This window comes from Mustela putorius, unplaced genomic scaffold (assembly GCF_011764305.1).
Source record: "Mustela putorius furo isolate JIRA1106 unplaced genomic scaffold, ASM1176430v1.1 tig00000765_pilon_pilon_pilon, whole genome shotgun sequence".
Classification (NCBI taxonomy): domain Eukaryota; kingdom Metazoa; phylum Chordata; class Mammalia; order Carnivora; family Mustelidae; genus Mustela; species Mustela putorius.
In genome coordinates this window covers 3,620,800-3,641,896 of record NW_025421470.1, presented here as the reverse complement: position 1 = coordinate 3,641,896, position 21,097 = coordinate 3,620,800, and the positions used below count along the sequence as shown (strand labels likewise).

Below are 21,097 nucleotides of genomic sequence, written 5' to 3'. Positions count from 1 at the left end.
CCAAGTGCAATTACAGATTTTCCTCATCCAGCACTCTGCAGAGCACAACAGGACAGAGCAGAGAGAGGGTTCAACGTGCCTGAAACCCGGGCAGGGGCCGGTGGTTAAATCCTAAGAGGAGGAGGACCCGGCTGCTGGAAGCGCTCTGCCCAACGCAGCGGTTCCAGGACACGAGGTCCTAGAGCAACAGTAGAGAGATCCCGTGGCGCGAGCCCCACTCCTCTGATGCCCACAGACGTTAACACCCAGCACCCCCCACCTGGGGACACATTGCAAGAGGAACTCTGATTCACCTGGTTGACCCCTTTCCAGCATAGCGCCTTCGTGTGCCGTGCTCAGCCACGATGCCCGGCCGTGAGTAGAGAAGGTGGGGGCGGGACCCACGGACTTGGAGGCGTCCTACACCCAACATCTCAGGAGCTGTGGGTGTGCAGAGGCCGCGGGCTGGTAAGTGACAGTGGCACCCACCACCACCACCCACCCCCGGGACCTGCTCTCCCACACCCCTGGCCGGGGGGCAGGGGCTTGACACACGACAAGGACACCTGTCCCTACCCGCAGCCGGGACAAGGCACTGACAAGCCCCCATTTCCCATTTGGTCAAGGAGACATACAATGAAGAACAATGAAGAAACTGGTAAAACGAAACACGCCCCACGCGCGCTGTACCATGTGTCTGCGGGACACGAGGAGCTCGAGCATCTGCCACGGCCGCGGGCAGCGGGCCCTTCCGGGGGGAGCGCAGGAAGGACGCTCCGCGCAGGGGCCCAGGGCGGACGGCGGCCTCGTGTTCAACTTTTGCATGAACAAACACCGCTTCTGTAATCGTCTTCAGGGAAACACGATTTCACCAGCCTCTAGTAAAGTTGCTTTTCTGGCGCGAAATATCAAGACCTTGAAAAACGGCTCCTTCCTACGTCGACCTGTCAGCTCCCCCCGTCTACACCTCCGGGCCTCGGAAACCGGGCAGAGCCAGAAACACCAAACAGCAAGTGCCCACCACAGCGGGACTCGGTCCTGATCGGTCAAAAAGAGAGAGGGGGCTCGCTGCACCCAGAGGCACTTCCCAGGCCGGGGGGCGAGGTGCCAACGGCCCTCAGCCCCCCAGTATTGTAGAAGCCCCGGGCCACCTGCTGGCCCAGCCTGATCCAGCCCTAATGCGTCCTGCTGGTCTCGGCATCCTGAGCTATAACCAGCCTAGGGTCTCTCGTACCCCAATACCTTCTAGAGACGTCCCCACACTTGTTACAGGAGTAACACAGCACAAGCCTCCAGTATTGGCAAGGGGGTGAGGAAGGAGAGCTCTCCTAGGCTGCCGGGGCGCAGTGGGCGGGGAGTAATGCCCTGCTGACCCACTCTGGGACAGCCGGGCACTCTGCAGCGGGCACACCTGCAGCCTCGCAGCCCACGGCTGCCCCCATCCACTCCCCTGCTCGTGCTTGAGGAGGCGGAGACAGTAAGCAGGTGAGTTCATGGCAGCCTCGCTGCTCTGCTGGGAAAGAGAGGGGCAGCGCCACTGTCCATCCGTGGGGGGTGAAGACAGAAGCTCTGGTCCCTCCAGGGCCCTGAGCTGCAGTTCAAGTAAAGGAACCAGAGTGGCCAAGGCTACACGAGTGGGAACGGGGAGCAGAATCCGTGGGGCGGCGATCGGGGTAAAAGCGCTCTTCCTCCAGTGGGGCCGCGCAGGTGTCTCCCTCCCCGCCCCTGTCCCCATCTGCTAAAGGGCCCTTTAGTAGCAAGGGACCCGACAGCAAAACAGAGACAGATACCAGGGCAAGCCTTGTATTTCAGAGGGAGTTTCTTAGGAGTTTTTATAGATACTTTCCATTTAAAAAATCTTATAAATTATTCACAGTATTTGACCAGTCTAATAAGTAATCCCAGCCTGTCCTGTGAATAACCACAGACTCCAAAATGAGCTCAACATGGCATCAGGATGGTTTGGATCTAGGTGTCAGGGGTGCCTGGGGGCTCAGTGGCTTAAAGCCTGTGCCTTCGGCTCTGGTCATGATCTCAGGGTCCTGGGATCGAGCCCCGCATCGGGCTCCCAGCTTAGTGGGGAGCCTGCTTCCCCCCTCCCTCTGCCCCTCCCCACTGCTCATTCTCTCTCTCACTCTCTCTCAGATAAAAGCTTTAAAAACAATCCAGTGTCATATATATACACACAAATATATGCATTCTGGGACACAATTCACGCATCATTTAATTTGCCCATTCAAACTGTATAATTCAGTGTTTTTTTCTTTAAGATTTATATGTTTATTTGTGGGAGAGAGCGAGCGAGCAGAGGGAGAGAGAGAGAGAAACTCAAGCAGACTCCCTGCTGAGCATGGAGCCCGAAGCAGGGCTCGATCCCAGCACCCTGAGAGCATGACCTGAACTGAAATCAAGAGCTGGACCCTTAACGGACTGGGCCGCCCCAGCACCCCCAAGTCAATGGTTGTTAACACATTTCCGACTTGTACAACCATCATCCACGACTCTGAGAATCTCATCATCACCCCCCGAAGTCAACCCCCCCACGGGCAGTCCCTCAGCAGCCGCCCCACCCCAGGGCCCGGCGACCCCAAATCTCCTTCCTGTCTCTGTCAACGTAGCCACCCTGGACAGGCCACGTAAACGAAGCCACTCAAAGACGTGCCTTCCGTGACTGGCCTCTCCCACTCCACGCGGTGTCCTCAAGGCCCGTGCACGTGGCACAGGCCCACCCCTCCTTCCTTCTCAAGGCCAAATGCCGTCCCAGCGTGCGGATCCACCAGCTGTAGACCACCCCTCATTTTGTTTTTCGCTTTTTGGGTTTTTTTAGGTTTTTAAGGTGTCCACATTTTCAATAATCCCAAAACAGAATAACCTCTCCGCTCCCCACAGCTCAGCTTTAAATTCACTTCCTCGGTGGGGAAGGGCCCGGGGGCGACCGCGCTGAGCTCACCTTCTCCTGGGCGGACCTGGCCAGGCTGGAGACGCCCTGCACTGCGAGCTCCAGGGGCTGCTGGAGCGGGTCCTCCTCGAAGGACAGGAGCAGCGGGCCCTAGAACAGAAGGAAAGGCATGGTGAGGGCACGCCAGCATGATTATACACCAGGGAGAAAGTTCTGGAAACGTGGGAACCGGGAATCTGACCCCTTTCGGTTAACTCTGCCTCCAGCAGCAGCCGCGATCACATAGCACGAGGTCCCTGCACCTGAGATCCCACACACGACACAACACGCCCCGGGCTGGGATCGGTTACCAGAGCGGGTCGGAAGCAAGGAACACACGACTAAACCGGAGATGTGTCCGTACAGACCGTACAGACCGCAGAGGGGGTCCTGAAAGCTCACGTTTACAAGGGGACGCGGTGCTGGTGTGGCTCCTCGGGTCCACCACGCTATCTGGCCAAGCCCAGTGAGTTCAAGGGCTCTGTCCTCTGCTTCTTCCGCTAAAAGCCAGCTCTCTCTCTGGTTTTAGGGTCACCTCTCCCTGCTCCACATGGTGCACCCCCTTCCTCTCCCACCACCCAAGTGGGCAGGAACCCCCCAGGGGCCGGCCACCTCTCCTAAAGATCCACCAGCTGCTGGCTGTGCCCCAGGAGCGGGTTCTCGAGCCCCGGCTTCACAGACCTTCATGGCTGCGGGGCTCCCACCACCCAAGGTCTCCTGGGTCCACTAGGCAACTACAAGCCACGGTCAAGGGCAGGAGAATAAAATGGTACGAAATGGCACCAAAGCTCTTTTGGCAAGTTGTGGAGTTACCCTGGGGCTATTTCTTAAGAATTCCCGATGACCCAGAGTGAACCGAAAAGACCCAGAATATTGTCACTAACACGCGTCCAACCGCGCCCAGCTTGAACATCTATCTCACCCCCTAAAAATCATCAGGGAGGAATTAAATCTACTTCTCAAGAGGGATGAGGTCACCGACCCGCCTGCTGCACAGACACGGTCCTCGGCTGGGGCAGGGGAGTGGCCGGCCAGGGGCAGGGCCGTGCCTCGGGCTCGGGGAGGGGAAGGGTGGGAGGCCGTGGGGGGCAGGGGCGGGCAGGGGTGGTCTCGGCTGCCTGGGCTGCCTGGAGGAGCCGCTGTGGGTGGGGCACGCCTGAAGCACCCTGCACCACCCCCCACCCCCACCCCCCGCACCCGCCCAGGGATGGGTGGATACACTCTCGACTCTCCTCCCTCTGACACCTTCTAGGCTAAAACCCAGAAAAGATTCTGCTGGGACACTGAACTCAAGGAGTGGGTGCCCAGAGGAAATGAATTTTCAAATTAAAATAAAGACCCAGAGGTTCCCTGGGTCCCTTCCAAAGGGCCTTGGGTTGCAGGAAACCCAGGGCTCAGATGGGATACAAGCCTGTGCTGCTACACCTGTCACACTCTGTCCAAGTGCGGATGCCACCTCGCTTTAGCCCAGCAGGACTTGATGCGCACAGTCGCGGGGAAAGCACCAAGAAAAGCACAAGGGTGGGGCGCCTGGGTGGCTCAGTTGGTTAAGCAGCTGCCTTCGGCTCAGGTCATGATCCCAGCATCCTGGGATCGAGTCCCACATCCGGCTCCTTGCTCCGCAGGGAGCCTGCTTCTCCCTCTGACTCTGCCTGCCACTCTCTCTGCCTGTGCTTGCGCTCTCTCTCTCTGACAAATAAATAAAATCTTTAAAAAAAAAAAAAAAAAAGAAAAGAAAAGCACAAGGGGAGGAGATGAGCCCTCCCCCTCCAAGACCGCAGAACCTCCATCATCCCCTGTGCAGAACAGGTGCATGCACACACAGATGACCCAGTGGACCAGATCCGCACAGAGAAACATCATGGATGACAAACGCAGCATCCCAAATCACTGGATTTTAAAATATGGATTAAAAAATCAGGATGTGGGAGGAACCCCGAAGAAATATACAGACAAACAAATGAAACTAAATACATCAGCCATGATGCCATCACTCCGCGAAGGGTGGGAAAACACAGATCTAACCAGAGAAGCTCCGGAAGACGACATCCTGACTGCATAAACGCGTACCCTGGTCCGTCAGCCTGTGTCTCACAGGGGAGCAGGTTAGCAAGGCAGAAACTGCTGTATGAGTCTAAGAGAACTGACCAAATAAGTCAGTATGTCAGAGACAGGAAGGAGCAGATGCCTGCCTCTCGGAGAGGAAGGATACAGATGAGGAGAGGAACGTGGACAAAATTCTGCTGCTGAACCAGAACATGAGGCATCAGCCTCCAGACAGACAGAAAGGGACAGAACAACAGAAATGAGCCTGTGAGCTGCTGGCAGACACAGCCACACCTCCTCCGTCTGTCCACCAGAAGGGTCTAGAAGCCATGAAACCCTGACAGTAATGAGCACTTCGGATGCACCGACCTTGGCTTCCAAACACTTCTCCAGTAAAAGGCATCAGCGCTACTCCACGAAGGGGCTGAACCCAGGCAGGAAGAGCGGAGAATGAAAAATACGAGATGAGTCTAGAGCAAACATCTTGTGGGATCACGAAGAAGGGAAGTGCTAAGTCGATGTCTATTTGTGCATCTTGAAGGCAGAACACAAGAGGCTACCGTGAAAGGCCCTACCGGCCAACACGAGAGCCATTCCACCAACCACGCAAGTGGCCGTGGCATCAGATTATAAACCGCAGAATAAAATAAATCCCCGAGAGTCCACACGGATGCAAGTCATCAAGGGCAAGGAAGGGAAGTGGTAGCGCTTTCTCATAGGAGAATTGCAAGGAATCCATGTGGGAGAGAAGGAAACAGAACCATCGTCCACAGACCAGACACATGATGGGGCCAAAATCAATCAGCAGAAGATTGACAAGTAACAGATTTGTAACAGTCTTGAAGGAGCTTCCCAGGAGAGCTGTTCACCACCAAGGGGAGGACAGAAGAAGAGACACAGGTATATGGAAGAAAGCCCAGCAGACTCCCCCCTCACCGGGGGATCATGGCCAAGGCCTCTGCCATGACTCCTCTGACGTCACAAAGCCCATGCTAGGGGACGTTAATAGGGGCGCATCATTTCTGTGGTTTGTATAACCACAGTCCAACCCCGTGTAAACACCAAATTGAGGGACATTTGGCAAAACGTCAGGCTGTGTCAAGGTTGTGAAACACAAGGAAAGACTAGGGAACTATGACCGACTTTGCACGACCGGAAAAAGCCACAGCTCGGTGCCTGCGGGACCTGATGGGATCCGGGAAGGACACAAGGACACTGGCAGACCAGGTGAACTTCAAGTCAGGCCTTCAGTTTCAAGGCTTTGTGCCAACTGTTAGTTCCTTACACTGTCACATTGTTAATATGACTGCACTAGGAAATATGGTAACATTGTGCCCATGTTAATTTCTTGGCTGTGGTTCTGTAAGGCTGGGTGAGGAATGTATGGAAACTGAATTATTTTTGCAACTTTTCTATGTATCGAAAAGCAATAAAAAAAATAAAAAGTTGGGGTTTTTTTTTAAGCTGCTTTTTCTTTCTTTCTCTCTTTTTTTTTTAAGGGAGACTTTACAAGAAAACAGCCCCCCCTTTATTGGCTACTGGCTAACACCCCCACACAGACCTCAACCCCCTCCCAGAGGATTCAGTTTTCCAGACTGATCCCAAAGGCACCGTCTTTCTGCGGAGGAAGCACAGAGAGGTCAGGACTCGCCCAAGGTCACACAGAGGTGCCTTCCAGCTGCAGAGGTGCAAACTGCTCTTCCTCTTCCAAGCTGCGTGTGAGAAGTCGCCCCCCTCCTCAGCAGCCCGCGACCTGGCCGATGGGAATGGAAGTTAGCTTTGGCTGCATTTTCGTCGATGTTAACACTACACCCACTCTTCCTTCCCCTCGATTCCTGTCTCTTCGGGAGAATGGGTGAGGGCCTGGAGCCGAGTCCCGGGTTTTCAGATGGGCAATTTGCAAAGTCATCAGGGCGCCTCCTTGACTGTTGATTCTTTAGAAGGGAAAAACAAAGCACCTTAAACAGCTCGCCATGCCCAGGCTTGGCCGGCTCCCAAGCAGGGAAGGCCTGTGTCCAGACAGGGTGATCCACATCGCCACCATTCCTCCCCGTCTGGTGACAAGTTCCGCCAGGGCCTGTCATTCAGCCCCTGGCCACCGCCGGCTCCGCGCCAGCCTTACGCTGGGCACGAAGGAGGCTGCGCCTGGACAGACGGGGCTCTGGGCTGGCCCCCGATCCCGGGAGCTGATGAGGACACAAGGTGCGGGGACCAGGACAGGTGGCGGGGGGCTGGGGGACAGCATCCTCTCGGATGGGAGGATGGCGGGGGGACCTCTGCTCTGAGACCAGAAGGTTTACAGAAGTCAAAGAAGGAGGAAGGGTAATTAAGTGTTCAAGACAAAAGGAATGATCTAGGCTCAGGGCCCACATGGGAGAGAGCCCTGAATGTTTGAGCAGCAGACAGGCTATCGGTTAGGGGCTGGGGCAGGTCCACAGCCCTGACCCAATGTCACCTTCACACTCTTACCTTCACACTCTTTTGAAAATGTCAAAGCTCATATAAAAGTCAGAGCTATTAATAATACGTTTTAAGCTCACACGGCGTCTTTTTTTTTTACGAAGACCACAAACGGTCCCGAGGCCTTGGTCATTTGCATTGAGAACATTCCTCTGAAAAAATCCTCAGGCAAACGACTAAAGCAACAAATAGCTCTGGTGACCCTCCTAACTGAGGGCCTCCAAGAGCTGGGCGGGCCTTTTCTAGACAGTCCGAAGCCCCAGCCCCAGGACACGGCCTCGCCCTGCAGCTTCTGCTCCCCACAGGTGGCCCAGCAGCGTCAGCCCCGGGAGGGGCTGCCTGTCCACAAGCACCCTGGCTTCCAGAGCCTTCCAGGTGGGTGTTGGGGGGCACCATGGCTGGGGTAACCAATGTTCACCGAAGGAAGGGGGCACGTCCAGGCTGGTAACCGGGGCAGCCCTGGGAGCGCTCTGTTCTCTGTGTCTGAACCGGCCACCCGGTCAACAGGAATTCAGTGTCCATGACACCAGAGCAGCGACATCACAGGTGGGAGGGACCCTGCTTGACTGGTGGCTGGCTGAGGGACAGGTGTGCACCTAGGGGCTTCTCATGGGTGAGAAGCTACTCGGGGAGCGTGCGAAGACCACGGCATGCTCCCTGCGCTCTGCCAACCTACCACGTCTGAACGGGCAGTGGGGGAGCGTGCGGATTTTCTCGAAGCTCTGCGGGCAGCTCGCCTGGGCTCCCGGCACACCTGCCATCAGCCTGACGGGCCGGCACAGCAATGACGGCTTCCCCTCGTCCCTCCCCACATCACCACCCGGTCTAGTTCACAAAGGCTTCTGCGATGAGGCCTACACTGCCAGGGTCCATGGTCAGCCAGGGTCAAAGGAGAGCGCCCGTTATCGACCAGCTGTCAGACGCCGGGAGAGGCCAGCCCCATTGCGAGGACAGCAGGTTCACCAACGGCGCCTCTCACCCCTTCCCGCTGTGTCTCCGTGAAGGCAGCATTTGGGTCTCAGAGTTGACCTTGCCATCCACGGGGGAATGTGACAACAGAAGTTTGTACAGGAGTTTCGGGGTCCTTCCAGTCTTAATATTCAAGGCCGGAGCAGGGTTTCATTTGGATGGAGGTCCCGTCTCCCAGGGCAGGGCAGGGGCAGGCAGGCGAGCGCCACTAAGCTTTTGCTCTCCAGAGGAGAGCAGGCTCGGAGGGTCAACCCTAATCGGGGATTAGTGGGAGTCATTGGGAATGAAGCTGGAGGACGACAAAGAGAAACTCCCGCAGGGCTGGCGGCCGGGGCCGGGACACCCACTCACGCCACCTCACCCAGTGTGGCGACAGAGGTGGCCCGAGACAGGACAGACGATGCCAGACTATGCCGAGTCACCTACCCAGATCCTATCTGTCTGCAAAACCTGTCATTTGATTACAAATCAAGCAACACTTCCAGGCATCCGGGAGGGAAGAGGAACGCCACACGCACGCACAGACACACACACAGCCAGTCTCCCCACCCCCCGGCAGCACAATCACAACCAGCCTGCGTCCTCTCAAAACTGTGAGAGAAGACTCGGCACATTTTCAGCGTGAGGCGCAGCGGTACTATTACCGTCCGGGCAGGAGTCTGGAACAGCTGCCGTCCGGGACGGCAGGGCAGGGTCAGCCGCAGGGAGAGGAGAGAGCACACAACCAATCTCCGCACACACAGTCCCTCCTGCCCCCACACAAAGAGGCAGATGATTTGGGCAAAAGCTTCAGGCACTTTTTTGGTGTTCTCCGCTTCACCTGACTGAGCAAAGACCAATCCCAGAGCGCAGCGAGCCTCCTTTCCCCGCAGCACGCCGGGCGGAGGGTCGCCGGGAAGCGCCCTGTCAGAGGCGATCCTGTTTTCTGAAGCCGATCGAGAAATAGAAATGTCGGGCCGCGAAGCAACACGGTGTGAGCAGGGCTATCCCATGGCTGGACGCGAACGGATCTACCGATCCCTCGGCCCGTCCTTGCTCCAACCCGGCGGAGAACTGGGCCGAGGCTCCCATCTGCTCACAGCACCGGCCCGAAGGAAACTCCGCCACGGAGCCCAGGCCTGTGACACCAGATCAGCTAGGGAGCTTCCTGGGGAAACAAATCTGTGTTTGCTCACATGTGTGAGGTCCCCTGGCTTTAGGTCTCCCCCTAGAGATGGGGTGGTTCCAGGGCGCCTGGCTGGCTCACTGGGTAGAGCATGTGACGCTTGATCTCCTGGTTGTGAGTTCGAGCCCCACGCTGGGTGTGGAGCCTACTTCAAAGAGGGGTTTGGGGGAGAGATGGGGTGGTTTCCCTGAATGGGAGATGTTCCGCTCTGGACAGCTGGGCACAGACTCTACGCATCAAGATGGATGACAGTCAACTGACTCTGAAGGCTTTTTTTACCCAAAAGGTATAGTGAATTTTTTCAATAGTTCAGAACACGGTCTTTTGAGCTGATGAGTTTATACTCATTGACACTCAAAGACTTCTTGTTTTTTTCAATCCATGGCCATGTGAGTCAAGATCATGGTGCAAAGACCAGGCAGCGGGCTGGCTAGGGAGTATTTCTGAGGGTCAGGGGTCCAGACATGCTTTTTTTTTTTCCTTTTAAATATTTTATTTATTTATTTGACATACAAAGATCACAAGTAGGCAAAGAAGCAGGCAGAGAGAGAGGAGAAAGCAGGCTCCCTGCCGAGCAGAGAGCCCGATGTGGGGCTCGATCCCAGGACCGTGAGACCATGACCTGAGCCGAAGGCAGAGGCTTTACCCACTGAGCCCCCAGGCGCCCCTGCAGACATACTTTTAAAGCGAATGGCCACAGGCTTCCCCAGGGAGCCTCGCAGACATGTGGAGGCACGCGAAGGCAAGGTGACGAGCGGCGTTGGGCGGGCACTTCCCCAAACACACCGGGCCTCCATCCCTCTCGGGAATGCCCAGATATTGCAGACACCAGGAGCTTGTCATAAAATGAAGAGGTTTCAAAAGTAAAAACAAGTCATCAAGGACGAACCGTGGAAGAAACCACCTCAGGAGACTGTGGCAGCAGAGCGAGGCAGTGAGCCCCCCAGCCTGGAGGCAGGAGGCAGCAGAGTTCAGAGCCCGCTCTGCTACCCTCAGGCCATGTGACCTTGGGCAGGTCAGCTAACCTGTCTAGGCCTCCGTCTCCCCACCTGTAAAATGTGGATGACGCCTCTGCCCCAGGAGTTGTGAGGGTCCAAAGAGAAGATCTATGCCCTGCAAGTCCCCAAGACAACATCTGGCAGGTGCCCGGCCCTCAACGAAAGCCACTACCTCTATAAGCCAAGGGGTGCAAACCTTTTGGAAACATTCTGGAAAAAATTCATTTCTGTAGATGGAATCACATTTGGGTCACGGTTATTCATCGATCAGGTGCGGGAGCAGAAAGTGTCCAGCTGGGTACGGGAACCCACCTGGGACTCCAGGAAGGGCAGTGGGCCCCCCTGACAAGTCCCTCCAGGTCCCACGTGTCCCTGCCATGGGGACTGCAGCCTGGCACACCTGATGGGCGGTGAATACCATCTAAGCTTTGTCTTGATTCCCCATCAAGGGTCCTCGGCTCCCCGGGGTCCTTCTCCCAACTTTCAAGAACGCTCTGCGGAGGGGAAGACTCACTTCCACCCCTCCAGGAACGAGCTCTGCCCTAAGTGCCGGCACCGGGCCATCAGCCTCGCAGCTACGACCCGCCCTCAGACACTCACCCCTTTCCGTTTGGCCTCATCATTCAGGGCGGTCACCCAGGCGGCCTGCCACTGGCTCCTCCAGCTGTTCAGCGTCAGGATCCAGGCGAGCAGCGCGTCGGACTCGGGGCGCGGGCCCTCTCCAGGCTCGGCAGCCCGCCGCGGGGGCCGGGGTCGCGCCCTGGCCAGCGCCCACTGTGCCAGGTACAGGCCCACCGTGCCCAGGGCCACGACGAAGAGCGACACCAAGACCAGCCACTGAACCTCCCCGAGCCACGAGCTCAGGCGGGACATGGTGATGGCGCATACCCGGCGCGCCTCGCCCCAACTTGCCAGGGCACCCCCCGGCCGGGGGCGCAGAGCCCGCGGGCGGCGAGCTCAGGACATGAGCGCGCGGCCGGCCCGGCTCGCGGGGGGCGTGGAGGAGGGCGCGGCGGAGCTGGGTCGGCGGCTGGCGGCGCGGGCCCGGAGGCCGGGCGGCCGCGCGGGGCGAGCTGGAGGGGAAATGCCGGCCGGCGCACGACGGCCGCGGCCCGGGACTGCGCCCCGGCCCCGCACGCCTGGAAAATGGGGACGCTGCGCTCGGCGATCCCGACTAGCGCGTCTGGGCAGGTCCCGGGCCGCGGCCGGCGCGCTTCCTCCTCCGCGCGCCGCCCCGGGCGTCCCGCCCGCGGCCCAGCAGTGGCCGGAGGAGGCTCGGGCCGGGGCGGGGCGGGGGCGGGGCCTGGGGCGGGGGCGGGGCCTGCGGGGCCAACACCGCCCCAGCGCCCCGGCCCTCCCGGCCGCGTCTCCCCTGCGGCCCGCCGGGCCCCTTAAAGGCCCCGCGGCCCCGCGCGCCTAGCCGGTCCCCGCCCCGCCACGTGCGCGCGCCGCTCGGCCCTCTGGTGACTGTTGCCGGTGGTGGCGGAGGCGGAGGCGTGGAGACCGGCTTCCCTCAGCGGGGCTTTCCAGGGAGCTGGACCCCAGGCCTGCGGTGGGGCCGGCTGGCTTGGCTTTAGTGCGCGCGTGTGCGCGCCTATGCGCGTGGAAGGGTGATTTCTAGGATCACCATCTGCCCAACAACGAGACAGTGTTTGGCTTTAACGTACTTGGAAAGTCCCTAGAAATCCACAACTTGCACCCTGAAGTCGGGAGGTCCTCGAGCCTCGCCTTGGGGGCTGCGTGCTCACGCCCAAGGAGGGTCTTCGGAAAAACGCCCCAACTTTGCAGGGATGTGTTATTTGTTATGAATTGTGTGCACGTGTGTGTGCACCTGCGAGGCATGACTTGCGCGCCCCTCACCTTGCAGATTCAACTCCTATTAGTAGGAAATCCCACAAAACACTAGCCGAGATTCTCCAAGGCCGGATGAAAGGCCTAAATCACGAAACAGCGATTCTCATGTATTTTCTGCAGCTGTTAGGAGACGGATTTGACCTTGAGTTCGCGTCCCTGCACCCCAGCGCTTAGCCTTCTCTCCCCCAGCATTCCGGGGGTACCAGCCTCCCTGATAACATCAGTGGGGATGCTGGCCTCGGTGTGGCCACATGAGGGGTCCTCCCCAGTTCCACCTCAGCCCCTCCCTGCCACTATGCTGGGGAAGAAAAACCTTAGAAACTGGTCCAGAGGAGAGTTAGCTAAGGAGACAGGCTGCTTTGGCAGATCAGGGATTAGGAACCTAGCTCTGGTTTACAGGGTGGTACCATTTTGGACACTTACTATGCAAAGGCCCTGGGAACAGTAAAGCAAAGAGAACCCCAGATGCTAAAGACAGGAGGGAGACACCTCCCAGAAGGGGGGTCAGTACAAGGGTATACGAAAATATATGCGCACACGCGTGTGTGTGTGTGTGCGTGCGTGTACGCGTGTGTGTGCGCGTGCACACATGTGCAAAGGCCCTGAGGCAGAGAGGGCAAGTGGGAATGAGAGCTGAAGGTAGTCGGGGGCAGGCAGAAGCTGCAACTGAGGCCTCCAGAGGATGGACAGTGGATTGTGCCATTGTGCCATGGAAAAGGAGAAGCAACAAGCTCTCTGAGGCACAGAGTGGGGGGAAGAAAAAGAATTTTACAAATATGGCTTCCAGCAGCAGGTGGAGACCAGGTTGGAAGGAGGGGGGAGGGGTGGACAAACCAGCTAGAAGGTGATCCCTAGGGCGCAGGAAAACAGTTTAAACTAGGCCTGGTGCACGGCAGGGAGGAAAAGGCGGTATTTCTTGCCTAGGGGCGAGAGGCCAGGAGAGAGAGAGGAAGGCGAGTTCGGAGTTGCGGGCAGGGAGCAGCAGCAGGACAAAGCAGTTTACACCCAAGGGGCCTGACTTTCTTTGAAAAAGAGGGAGGGACTGGGAGGCAGCTAGTCTGAGAGCCCCTGTGGGAAACAGAACAGGAAGCTGGCAGAGAGTGCCCAGGTGAGCAGGGGTCGGGGTGGGGGACGAGACGAGCCCTTCCTGGGCAAGTCCCATATCAGAAAGTGGAAGCAGAGTGACCCTGTGAGCTACCTGGTCACTTGACACTAGTTCAGTGGCGGGGGCTGGGGGTGGGCCATGCTCCCCTTCTTGCAGAAATCTCTTCTCATGTGCAGGAAACACTTCATTATTTTCTGATCTGCCGCCAAATCCATGCAGCTGAATAATTCAGGCGCTGCGGGCCCCCGTGCCAGAATAACAGGGATAACTAGATACCTGGGGCTCTGCGGCTCCCCGGGTAGGCAAGGTGACACGTGTTGGAGGTTACTGGAGAACCCGCCCCGTGTGACCGGTGGAACCCGTCTCCCTCCACCGCCGCGTCTGCGTCTCCCGGGCACGCTCACTCACCGGCTCATTCGGAGGCTTGCAGCAAACTGTAAACGAGCAACCAGCCCTGGTTTGGAATTCGTCACCCTGCTGGAAGTCTCTGCAAGGGGAATGTAAACACAAAGATTCTGCGTTCTTTCTGGGTCGAAGCAAATTGAGGGGCAAGGAGGAACAGCACGGGCTTATAGGAAAATGCTGTTGGCCAACACATACGTGATAGAAACTCCGACATTTACAATCTAGGAAAAGACTAGGCTCCTTCTGCCTCTGCTCCTAGCCGCTGCCCCTGTGCCCAGGCCCATTCATACCTTGCGTGGAGGACCCGGTCATTCACGGCCCCAGCTGGGGACACTCCCTGCTGCCAGGGTGCTCCTTCCGCCACCCCATCTCCCTGCTGCCCAGAAATGACTCTCCTCACCATCAAACCTTCGAAGACACGGTGAGTTCCAACACTCACGGCAGCTGCTCGCTGCTTTAACCACTCCTAAAAGGGAAACACGCTGCTTTGAATTCAGCTTCTGTGAGCAGGGGAGGGGAGTGGGGGCTCGGGTCTCTGTGCAGGGGTGGGATCCATGGGTCCTGGCCTCTCTTCCCGAGCCGGGCTCTCACCCTGCCCTCTGCAGGAGACCATCTTCACATCAACCCACCAGAGACCCACCAGAGACAGCCGACTGCCTGGAATTCTCTAGAAGGCATCACTCTGAACCTTGGACCAGGTGAGTCCCACGGTGGCAGGGAAGAAACAGCAAAGCTGGGTTTCCCCAAATTTTTCTTCAGAATGTTCTAGAATAACTGGGTGTGAGCGCACAGGACCCAGGAGTAAGGTTCCATGGTTCCATTTTTTCTTTAATGTAAAAATCATTCCCAAAATGCTTTTCATGCAGACAAACATTGCTTGCTGGGCGATCCTGCCCAGTCACCCAACCTCTGCATCCAGGATGGGAGCATCTCGACGTCTTTCGCCGTCAAACCAGGACGTGCTGTGATGATGCCACGTTTTTAAAAATTCATACATTTGTCGAGTGTCATGTATGCTTCCTATCTATAAACAAACACGTTACTACTAGACATTGATCATTACCGTTGAGCCTGGAATTCTTAGGGATTTTTAAAAAGGGTTAACAACAACAACAAAAAAAATCGGAACAAACACTTCAATACTGATTTCCAAGTAATTACCTTAAATTTGTAGAAGAGGAAAGGATTTTCCAAAAGTTGGTAGTTTGACTCTGACTTGGTGGAGAAGCTCCTTTTTCACAATGTGTGGTTATTATTATTGTTCAAATTACCACGTTGGGCTCTGGCCCCGGGCATGGAGGGCTGGCACAGGCGACCCTGGACTTGGTCGGAGGACCCGGGACTACAAATGTGCAGCTTCCCCCAGCAGCCCTCTAGGGAAGGCATTCCGAGAATTCCCTCTCTGCAAAATGCTTTTAAGATTTGGCTCCATGCCCTCGGCAATGGGGGTCTGTGAGGACATCTGACCGTCTCCTTGGCTATGTTTACAGGGCCTTAGTCATTTCCACAATCGGGAGACTCGGAGAGCCTTCGGGCTGGTTTCCTGTTGTGCCCGGAGTGGCTGTGGGGCATCCATGCACCCTGCCAAAGGTCACCGGGGACCAGAGCAGGGCCCTGCACCAGCTAGCCACCGCCCCCCTCCCCGCCCCATTAGAGACCTTGAATTCTACCGACCAGACCACTCGTAAGCTGAGACATGGTTCATGATGTCTTCGCGGGGAGGAAAGCCGCAGTCCCGCAAATCTGCAGGAACTCCCACAGCACAGCTTGCAAGGGCTCGGAGAGCAGCTTCTGAGTCTGCAGACTGGACCGCGTGCCAGCCTCCCCTGGCAGGAGTGACTGGCACAGGATGGGCGCCAGTCTGCAGCCAGCCCCCTGTGCCTGCAGGACGGGCCTGAGCCCTCAGCCAGGCCCCCATGGCCCCCAGCGCACAGCCAGCCCTCTATGAAGGGTCTCACGACACGCATCCCTGTGGGGTGGGTCCCTATGATGGCCTGGGTGTGGCTGGGCACCTGGCGGGCTGTGTGCCCGCAGACGGATGCTGCAGGAGGCACTTGGCTGGGTGGCCTCGCTCCATTTTCAGGGCAACACGCAGAGGATGGCATTATCCCATTTTCAGACTGAGGAAGCTGACTTCAGAGAGGCTGAGTCACTTGTCCAAGGCCATGCAAGTGAGAAAGTGGCAGAGCCCGGGTTTGAGCCCAGGGGGCATCGGCCCCCAAACTCGTGTTGTTTCCAGCACCTTTTATAAAGCAAACAAATTCTACTCAAAAGAGAAAAATGTTAGAAGCTGGGGAGGAAGGGGTCCCATTTCTCAAGCATTCGGGCAAAGATCTGTCCGAAGAAGATGAATTGCCTTTTGTGTCCTGAAGTCCAGGAGACACGGCCTCTTTCAAACCCAGAGGGGAAGGAAGAAGGAAGTGCATTTAGGGTTCATCCGAGGGGCGTCTGTGGACCTTCTGCTCTGTCCCAGCCGAAGACACAGAGTCCTGTCCCGGGGCCTGCTGGAGCGGCTGGGGAAATCAGAACCCCATCCCGCAGATGCCCCCCAGGGAGGGTCCCAGAGGCCATCCCGACCACGAGCGGGGCCTTCTGGGCTGTCCACTTCCCACCCTGAGTGAACTGTCAACAGGATGGGCCCACTGAGTCATGCGAGAGGGGGAGGGGGAGAGGTGGGGTGGGGGGAGGGTGGCTGCCCGCTGCGGAGCCTGCCCCGGGCCAGCCGGAGCACGGTGCCCAGGCTGGCGGGTGGAGTGATCCGACCCACATGGCAGGCTCCCTCCCTGCCAGGTGCCTCGCTTGAGCCTCCCCGGGATGGCCCGACAGCAAGGTGACAAGGCAATTTTGCTTATGCCCAAGGCTGGGACCTAACAGATGAATGAAATATTTGACCTTGTGTTTTTCTTCCCCTTTTTTCTTTTCTGGGTTTGAAAATGTCCTTCCACAGAGGCAGCTGCCTACGACGCACACTCTCCCTCCCTCAGGGGGGTGCGGGCGCCGCCCTTGTCCGCTGACACTTGGGATCGAGCTGTCGGAGCATCAGATCTGCCCTAAAGACATCCTTTCTGAGGGCTTCCTCGGTGGGCGTGGGGCCCGGCAAGAGGGCCGGCTGGGGAGAGAGAGATGACGGCCCCGGAGACAGTCCCCTCCCTCCTTCTTGCTGTGCCCTGCCCGCACCAGAGGCCCCAACTCAGAGTAGCCGCCGCGGGGCCTTCTAGCTGGGCTCAGCCTCCTGGGCCGCACGAAGGGTGCTGCTCCTAGCTTCTTGGAATGTGCTGGATTCACTCACCCTGCAGTCCCACTGACGTCCCTATTCCCGGTGCTGACTTCGGAAGAAGAAGGGCACTAGCGAAGGGCTCGTGGCTGGTCCGCCAGGCCCCGCAAGCCAGGGGAGGGCCACAGCCCGGCCCGCCTCATGGGGGACTCAGGAAGCCTCCCCACCTCAAATGTAACCTAGAACTTCCTTTTGCGCTCGTGTGTGAACTTCCCTTTGCGCTCGTGTGTGTGTGTGTGTGTGTGTGTGTGTGTGTGTGTGTGTAAGCCTCTCATGGCATCAGGACAGAACCACTAACTACCTTGAGGGATAGCTCCCGTGTTTGAAGAGTTCAAGGAAACCACCCTTGAAGGGTTTTCCAAACAGCCCAGGAGCACCCCTGACCCTGCGAAATCATTCACATGCGTATTCCAGATGGCGCCCGTCTCTTCCAGGGCCGCTCCGAGCCATCCAAGGAGACAAAGTGAACAATTTTCCTGGCCTGGGAAACTAAAGTGTGGGAACCACTGATCTAGTGCTCAAGGGAGGAAAACAGGAATAGCTTCTGTGTGTCCTGCACCTTACAGTAATTCCGCTAATAAGTAACTCAGCAGGGACAACAGCCTGGGGGGGTGGGGGGGTGGGAGACAGCCCCAGAACGCAGGTGTTCCGTGAGTGATCCTGCCCGCTCCCCGCCGGCTAGTCTGCACGATGAGCCTGCAGAGTCCTAGAGCAAGTCTTCACACGGATTTACTGCGATGTCTCATTTTGTCAGTGATTCCGATGGAGTCATCACCCCCCGCCACTACTCAGTGTGCGGTGTACCTGTACCTGTGCACACCTGGGGTCACCACACCCATTCTCTTGGTGCATCATTTCCCGGGAAGCTTCCAGCTCCTTCTGCACACCCCCCCCCACCCCCTGCCGCTTCTGGCTGAGCAGGGGAGGGAGGAAGAAGCCAGTGGAGCAGGGTGGGGGAGGGGATGGGCTGCCCCAGCCTCCCTTTCCTAGCTCTGCCTCCCCATCCAGCGCAGTCTGATGCCCCCTGGGTTGAGAGGGCCACAGAGATGAAGCCAAGAGCCCTCGGAAGGGAAACAGCCCAGCCTGTCCCCAAGTGTTGGAAGGAATGGCTGACGGGCCCCAGGGGGAGGAAAGGGTCCTACTCCCGCCCAACCTTTTCTGTTTAATACATAAAGACCCTTCCTGGATGTGTTCCTGATGATTCATACAGGTATTGCTCTAACTCATGCTTCTGTGTCCAGTAAGATGGGGGAAGGAGCAGCACGCGAGCCACCCCGGCAGCCCTTCTAATGACAGCTGGGCTTGGCTGAAAAACAGCAGTGGTGCAAGGCTTCCCCAAAGGAATGGGGAAAAGAAGACAGGAATGACTTCCCGGTGCCTGTGTCCCATTGCTCTAGGGCAGGACAGAGCAGTGCAGGCTTGGTGTCTGTGTCACCGAGGTGTGGGACGTTCACAGCCAGACGGCAGCGGGTGAGTACCACACAGGTGGAAAGGCGACTCCCACACTGAACAGACCCCTTCGAAAGGAACTGGAAAATGCATGTTTCAGGAGCATCTCAAGGAAGCTGGTCTTCATTTAAAGGAACACCTGCTTCTGCATGATCTCAGAAAGTCCACGTGAACATTTATATAAAAGGGGGTATCAGAAGCCCCCCTGCAGGGCAATGACAGTCGCTGTCACCCCTTGGCTTCACTGCTTTGTGGAACGGATTCCGAGCTACAGAATCTCTGGGGAAGTCGGCAGATGAGACCACCTACAATCCTGTCAAAAAGAAAGCCCCTGGGGCGCCTGGGTGGCTCAGTGTGTTAAGCAACTGTCTTTGCCTCAGGTCATGATCTTGGAGTCCCAGGATCAGGTCCCACATCCGGCTCCTTGCAGGAGTCTGCTTGTCCCACTGACCTCTCCTCTCATGCCTCTCTCTCTCTCTCTCAAATAAATAAAATCTTAAAAAAACAAAAAATGAAACAAAACTTCCAGCCCACAAGCCAAATCCCCATGCCAGGACTTCACCCCTAACCTAACTGCGGTTCCAACCTCCCCTACAAATACAGTCCTAACCACCCAGCAATGAATGTTCTGATGGGAACCCAGGAGGTAACCTGTCTCAGGGGCCCTCTCCCTCCGCCCAAGGAGGAGGAGGGAATCTGGGGATAAGATCCCTGCTCCTCCCTTAAGGGAAGGTGACCCTGCCTGAAACAATCCTTTCTTTTCTAATGACTCCCTTGCCCCAGGGCCTTCCTCTAAAAATCCTTCAGGTGTACAACTCCGAGCTAGAAGGAAGTGCTATCCAAGTGCAAAAACCTATGAATAAAACCAGTTCGATCTTCAAATTTACCCAGTTAAATCTCGCTTTTAAACAGGTTTAGCCAATACAGCTGAGTTTAGACAAGCCAATAAGTGAAAAAGAACAAAGAAGCTTTAAAGGTAATTAAAAACGTGAAAAGGGAATCTGCTCCCCACCCCCAGCCACACCGCTGGGGTCCGCCGCCCTTCGCCCTTCGAAGTGCACTGGTCGCAAGCGGAGAGGGCTGCCCCTGCAGAGGCCTGAAGTCCCGAGTTCAGCCAGGGTCACCAGGAATGTCCCACGCTGACTACTCAGGATGCCCCTGCGAGCTGGAACAGCCGCCTTAAGCAAAGGTGGCCGCCGAGCAACCAGCCGAGCCGCTGAGCCACGGTCTTCTGGTCCCTTAAGGCGGCGTCTCCCTCCGCCGCACCTTTGGGAATCACTTGCCGGTTAGTCCGAGCTGTTGGAAAGGGCCGGCTGGCATTATTGCTCCAGTGATCAAGTCATGCTTGCTTTTTACAAAACATCAGGGTTCCTCTGCAGTGGGAAATGAGGGGTCCAGGTCAGGCCTCACCGAGGCCCCCAGCGGGCAAACTCTGGTTGCCCTTGCTCCCTGTCCGCAGTCCACCTCTCAAATGTGCTTATCTGCCGCACTTGGGGAGAAAATGGTCTTGAAAAAAATTATTTTGTCATAAAATAAATTTGATCTAAGAAGTCATGCAAAATTGCAGGAACAGGACAGAAGTGGTTGACTTGAAGTTCTGTTGGTGCTGGAGATGTGGTCAGTGCTGGAGACGCGTGGGGCGGGGCAGGCGATGGTGGGGCTGTCCTGCTCCACATTGGCTGAGTCCCTGGGCCTCCTCCCACCACCCACCTGCTGGCAGCCGCCATGTGGGGTGCTCAGACCCTGGGGCATGGAGGGTTGGGGACAACGTGACTCAGAACGTGCCTCCCCCCCTCTCTATCACCGTAAGGGTGTCCTCCTCTGGGAGGTCCAGACATCAATGTGTGGGGGGGGGCGGTGAGTCACCCAGGGGGCCATTTCTTCATCAAAGCCACCCCCCACCACGTGCAGAGCCAAGCCTGCCAGATGCTTCCTGCTAAGGAAGATGCTTCCTAAGATGTAAGGAGAAGTTGAGTGAGAGATGTGAGGGGCTGGACGGCTATTACTGCATGTAATAAATGAGGGTCCTTGGAGGACGTCCAGGAGGCCACTGGAGGAACATTCCAGAGCTCAAGGCCACTTGTTGGACTGTCCTCACTACTCACCAAGCTTTGTCCTGGGAAGCTAGGGAAGTGGGATCCAGACAGGCGACGGCGTGGTGGTGGGGGCCACAGGAGTCCGGGAGGCATCTTCTCCTCCAGCCTGCAGCTCTGAGCCTAGCCCGGAGGCCCTAAGACTCTACTTCCAGGAGACATCCAGAACTGGCAGATTCCCGGAGGCAGAAAGCAGACTGGTGGTAGCCAGTGGCTGGGGCAGGGGAAGAAGGGGCTTCTTTCTGAGGTGAAGAAAACGTCTGGATTAGATGGTGCTGATTGCACAGCACTTGGGAGGTACTAAATGCCATGGGACACTTTAAAAATGGTCAGCGTGCTCAGGGCACCTGGGTGGTTCAGTG

The 21,097-nt window shown here is 57.2% G+C and overlaps 1 protein-coding gene and 1 long non-coding RNA gene across 4 annotated transcripts in view; one reads left to right on the top strand and one right to left on the bottom strand.

Moving 5' to 3' along the window:
• C2CD2 (C2 calcium dependent domain containing 2) overlaps window positions 1–11,776 on the bottom strand; it is a 52,211-nt gene extending 40,435 nt beyond the window's left edge. Inside the window, exons 1-2 of one of the 2 annotated variants that reach the window (XM_045084459.1) lie at window positions 11,156–11,776; window positions 2,930–3,028 (exon numbers count right to left, since the gene is read on the bottom strand). In XM_045084459.1, coding sequence (XP_044940394.1) covers window positions 2,930–3,028; window positions 11,156–11,428 — 372 coding nt within the window. In that variant the 5' untranslated portion in view covers window positions 11,429–11,776. The remainder of the gene's footprint in view (window positions 1–2,929; window positions 3,029–11,155) is intronic. The other variant, XM_045084458.1, reaches the window with a different exon arrangement.
• A 296-nt stretch (window positions 11,777–12,072) lies between these two features.
• On the top strand, window positions 12,073–20,561 carry LOC123393198. 2 transcript variants are annotated; one of them, XR_006607920.1, is made up of 3 exons: window positions 12,073–14,340; window positions 14,525–14,617; window positions 14,786–16,578. It is a non-coding gene; the product is annotated as an uncharacterized LOC123393198 (long non-coding RNA). The 2 variants fall into 2 exon arrangements; XR_006607919.1 differs by lacking the exon at window positions 14,786–16,578 and adding an exon at window positions 16,867–20,561 and having other exon boundaries at window positions 12,074–14,340.
• The last annotated feature ends 536 nt before the right edge of the window (window positions 20,562–21,097 follow it).